The sequence below is a fragment of the Salvia splendens genome, chromosome 12 (genome assembly GCF_004379255.2).
Source record: "Salvia splendens isolate huo1 chromosome 12, SspV2, whole genome shotgun sequence".
Classification (NCBI taxonomy): Eukaryota; Viridiplantae; Streptophyta; class Magnoliopsida; order Lamiales; family Lamiaceae; genus Salvia; species Salvia splendens.
Window position 1 is genome coordinate 18,546,571 of NC_056043.1, and position 5,092 is coordinate 18,551,662.

The 5,092-nt window shown below is 43.8% G+C and overlaps 1 protein-coding gene across 1 annotated transcript; it reads left to right on the top strand.

The window, feature by feature from the left end:
* Positions 1–507: 507 nt before the first annotated feature.
* On the top strand, positions 508–1,245 carry LOC121757654. Its single transcript, XM_042153167.1, has one exon. It carries the CDS (start codon positions 508–510, stop codon positions 1,243–1,245), a length of 738 nt encoding a protein of 245 aa, XP_042009101.1.
* Positions 1,246–5,092: the final 3,847 nt, after the last annotated feature.

Here is a 5,092-nt window from a genome sequence, read left to right on the forward strand (position 1 = left end):
AGACCCGGAAGAGGAAGAGGACCCGGAAGAGGAAGAGTATAACGATGGATAGTTAGATGTCGTTTTGTTTTCTTAAGTTGTTATGACGATGGCAGTAGTGCCTTTTTGTTTCCAAACGAGTACTATGTTTTCCCTTTCCACGTTATCTATGGAAGTTCCACTTTTCACATAACTTTACGTACTTGTGTTTTATCGCATCGTATCGCACGCGTGCATGAAAGTGATGATGTTTTAATAACGATGTTCTCACAACGATGCTAACTTGTATTTTAGATCAACATGCCCCCAAGACGTAGACGTGGTCCGCATGTGGAGAACAACGTGGGGGAACAGACAGAGGGAGGTGTCGGGTATCCACCCCCACCTCCACCACCACCTCTACCCCAACCAAACGAAGGGGAGTACATTAAGGCTTTTCGCAAGGAGAACCCACCCTAGTTTGACTGATTGGGAGAGCCCCCGAAGGCAGAGGCATGGGTACGCGACCTTGAGCGTATCTTTGAGTTTATGGGATGCACGGATAGGGAACGCCTGGCCTACGTGACTTATCAGCTGACAGGACCCGCTGACTTTTGGTGGGAAACAAAGAAGAGGACCATGGATCCCGCTCGCCGTGAGGCGCTTACTTGGGAGGAGTTTAAGGATGAATTCTATAATAAGTATGTTCCCATGAGTTATCGGCGGGCGAAGGTAGTGGAGTTCCACACTTTAAAACAAGGAAATATGACGGTCACGGAGTACGACCGCACCCTATGTGAGATGACTCGTTATGCGCCAGAATTGGTGGATACAGACGAGAAGATGGCTGCGAAGTTCCGTTCCAGCCTTAGGCCAGAGATAAGGGTAGCTGTGGCTAGTCGCAGGGGAATTCCTTATTCTAAGGTGTTGGGTTGCGCGCTAGATGTGGAAGAAGCGCTACCCAAGAATGAGAGGACAACGAATCCGGCACCGTCTGCAGCCCCATCGAACTTTAGAGACAAAAGGAAGTGGGAGGGAAACCGAGCTCCTTTTGACAACAAGAGGCGTTTTTCCACTTTTCGGCAACCGCAGAATCATGGGCGCCAGATTGTGCCACAACAGAGGGGAAACCCACAGAGAACACCCTACTGTAGTCGGTGCTCCAAATATCATGTTGGGGAGTGCCGAGTTGGAGGCATTCGGTGTTATGCCTGCGGCGGGAATGGGAACATGTCTCGGGAGTACCCAAATAACAACAAAGGTGGAGTAAAGAATGGGCAAGGATAGAGGCCCCCACATCAGCCACAACCAATCCGACAAGTGGCCCCACAGCAAGCGAGGGCATATGCGCTTAGGGGAAATCAAGGGCAGGAACCCCAAGCCATCAAGGGCAAGGAGAATTTGGCAGGTATGGGAAATCTCCAACAACTTCCTATTATCGTGCTGTTTGATACGGGTGCTTCGCATTCTTTTATTTCAATGTCATGTGTGAATGCCTTAGAACTCTCTACTGCTAAGCTTGAACCGAAATTGAATGTGTCTTCACCGGTTGGAGGATTGATTGATATTGTGAGAACTTGCTCGAACATAGAGTTTGTGTTAGGAGAACTAGGAGTAGTGGCCCAACTTTTGCACGTTATGCCTTTGGAGAATGTAGACATAATCTTGGGAATGGATTGGCTTACCGAGAACCACGCAACGATTCACTGTAAAGAGAGACAGATTTCTTTTCAAGCCCCGAGCGAAGAACCGACTATCTTGAACGGGATCTCCATGAATCGACGAACCTCCATAATCTCCGCTTTGCAAGCAACTACGATGATAAGAAAAGGGCGTCCGGCGTATCTTGTGTACTTAAATGGAGAGGAAAAAAAGGAGTTGAAAGTGGAAGACGTGGCAGTGGTGCGAGATTTTCCCGATGTGTTTCTTGAAGCTTTGCTAGGATTGCCGCCCGACAGACAAGTGGAGTTCGCCATTGACTTGGAACCAGGGTCAGCGCCAGTATCAAAGGCGCCATACCGAATGGCCCCTAAGGAGTTGGCCGAGTTGAAGGTACAGTTGCAAGAACTGTTAGACTTGGGTTTTATTCGACACAGTGTGTCACCGTGGGGAGCGCCAGTTTTGTTCATTAAGAAGAAGGATGGCACGATGAGGATGTGCATCGACTATCGTAAGCTCAACAAGATGACCTTGAAGAATAAGTACCCACTGCCGAGGATTTATGATTTGTTTGACCAACTTCGAGGAGCGGGTGTATTTTCAAAAATGGATTTGAGATCAGAGTATCATCAACTAAAGGTCCGACGAGAGGATGTGCCTAAGACTGTTTTTCGCACTCGTTATGGCCATTATGAATTTGTCGTGATGCCTTTTGGGCTGACCAACGCCCCAGCCGTTTTCATGGACTTGATGAACCGAGTTTTCCACGAGTATCTTGACAAGTTTGTGTTAGTATTCATCGACGACGTGTTGGTATACTCGAAGAACAAGGAAGAACATAGATGGCATCTACAAACAGTGTTGGAAACGTTGCGAAAGGAGAAGCTTTATGCCAAGTTCAGTAAGTGTGAGTTCTGGTTGACTCGAGTGAACTTTCTTGGTCATATTGTGACGGCAAATGGAATTCAAGTAGACCCAGCAAAGGTCGAGGCCATGCAGAATTAGAAATCGCCGTAAACGCCAAGTGAAATTCGCAGTTTCTTGGGATTGGCAGGATATTATCGATGATTCATTGAAGGATTCTCTAAGATTGCGAGACCGATGACGCAACTACTAAAGAAAGGAATTAAGGTGGTTTGGACGCCAGAGTGCGGGGCGAGTTTCCAACTATTGAAGGAGAAGTTGACTACAGCACCAGTCCTAGCAGTACCCGAACCCGACAAGGACTTCGCCGTCTATACGGACGCATCGAAAGTAGGACTAGGATGTGTGTTAATGCAAGATGGGAAGGTGATCGCGTATGCTTTCCGACAGTTGAGACCGAATGAATTGAAATTTCCGACTCACGATTTGGAGTTAGCAGCTGTGGTGCACGCACTGAAAATTTGGAGACACCATCTCTATGGAGTGAGATGCGAAATCTATACGAACCACAAGAGTCTCAAGTATTTCTTCGAAAAAGATATTAATTAATTAAAGTCAAATAGCATACTTAAATTAATTAATGGATATTTATATCTTAGACACGGGAAATAATAAATTAAAGAGATAAAGCCCGGATTACTCATAATTTGGGATTGGACGGGAAGTCAATATTATTTTACTGTAGTGGCTGATAATAATATTCTGTCATACTTGTATTAAATTGGGGCTCAATTTAATTAGTAAAAGTCCAACAGGTTTGGCCCAAGTCCAACCTCCATGGATCCCTAATCTGGCTCATTATAAATCAATATAAAAGGAGATTAGAAAGGAGATTAGAAGAGAGATTTAGCGTTAATTAACCTAGAATTTTCGTGCTCCCTCTAGGAGTGGACGAAAAAAACAGTTTTTGATAAAACTGGTATTCTGTCTCCTTTCCAATCAAGTCCTTTTCGATTCTGACAAGCTTTGCCCACCCAAAGGTCAGATTCTGAGTTCGGGATACATATTAGAAGATTCGTGGTTGAGTACGAAGAACATCACGTGGAGAAGGTGCAAACAATCGTCGATTCTTTGGAGAATCAGATCGGTAATCCTAAACCGTAGAATATCATGAATTAGGATTTTAATTCCTTAAGCATGATTTTTGTGCGTTCTTGTATGCAATTCAATATTTAACATGTGAATCAATTAATCTCATAATCGGTCAAATAGATCCATATGTATGATTTATTTGTGAATGCATGTCTTCCGCTGTGCAAGGGGCACCAAACCCCAACAATTGGTATCAGAGCCAATTTTTTGCTCTGATTATGTGGATTAATTGTCACGACCGCCCTTCTAGGGTATAATAAATGCGGGCGATCGCGACTTAAACAGACTTAAATATAACAAGGAAAATAGGCTAGGGTTTCATCAATAAGGCTTGACCAACATATTAAACGAGCAATTAAGTATAAAACAAGATGAGGGCTCGGGTTAAATAATGAGTTGGGCCAGACATTAATATTCACGGAAAAGATTAAGAGTTTGACATTATCCAACAAGACTTTAAAATATCCAATAACGTAACAAATTCAAGTTCAAGCCCATTTGCTAATAAGTAAAAGAAATATCGCAGCGGAAAACGACCAAGAGAAAGAGTGAAGTCATGTGTGAAGACACGACGACACTCGGAGTTTCAAGACAATATTATCATTTCGTTTAATTTGCTCAACACCGCCAACCGCTCGTCGCCGCTCAACCTGCACATAAGGAAAACATATGCAGGGCTGAGTACTTATAAAATACTCAGTGGACTTATGCCGAAAATATTTTTAATAAAGATATAGTTTATCATGCCATACGTAAGTAACCATCGGGGTTTAGCTTTAGAAAGGCCCGAGGCACTCAAATCATTTCCCATTGTAAAATTCGACTGATCAGTCATTTTCCCATAGACAATAGCCATATCTGCCAATACATGACAAGGAATGCGGCCGCAAACCAGGTCACTAGACCGGCCAGCCCGTACGCTAGCACACGATCTACCATAGGTGTACACTAATCCAAGTAGGGTTTGCGGCCCTACGAGGACCCGAAATCGATTTATATAACAGTGGCAACAGCCACATCAGATAGGCACGTTAAAACAAATCACGGCATGATAAATACTTTAAACCACCCTTATAGCTCCACAATCATACGTAAAAGAGTTTAGTAAAAGAAAGCCCACACATAGTGTAGGGTAGAAAAGAAGCCCACCTCGACCGTTTAGATACCAACTACTGTCTTTCCTTTGTTATCACGCTTCGCGCACGAGTTATCACCTTTAGATAATGTATATATCTTATCAGTCACAACCATTGACTTAATATTATGCATGTCCCTATCGTTTTCCCTTTTCCCATTGCTCACACTTAAACCATGCTTGTCCTCAAGTATGAAAGACAAGAAAAAGAAATAAGGCGAATTTCAATGCACGGCCCTCCTCCAAGTACTTTTCTACAAACAAAACAGACTCCTAGACCTAGACAACTACAACACGAAACACATAAAAATCACAAAAGAGAAG

Excerpts from the sequence above, each read along its gene's own strand:
- LOC121757654 (XM_042153167.1), top strand. The coding sequence starts at position 508 with ATGGGATGCACGGATAGGGAACGCCTGGCCTACGTGACTTATCAGCTG.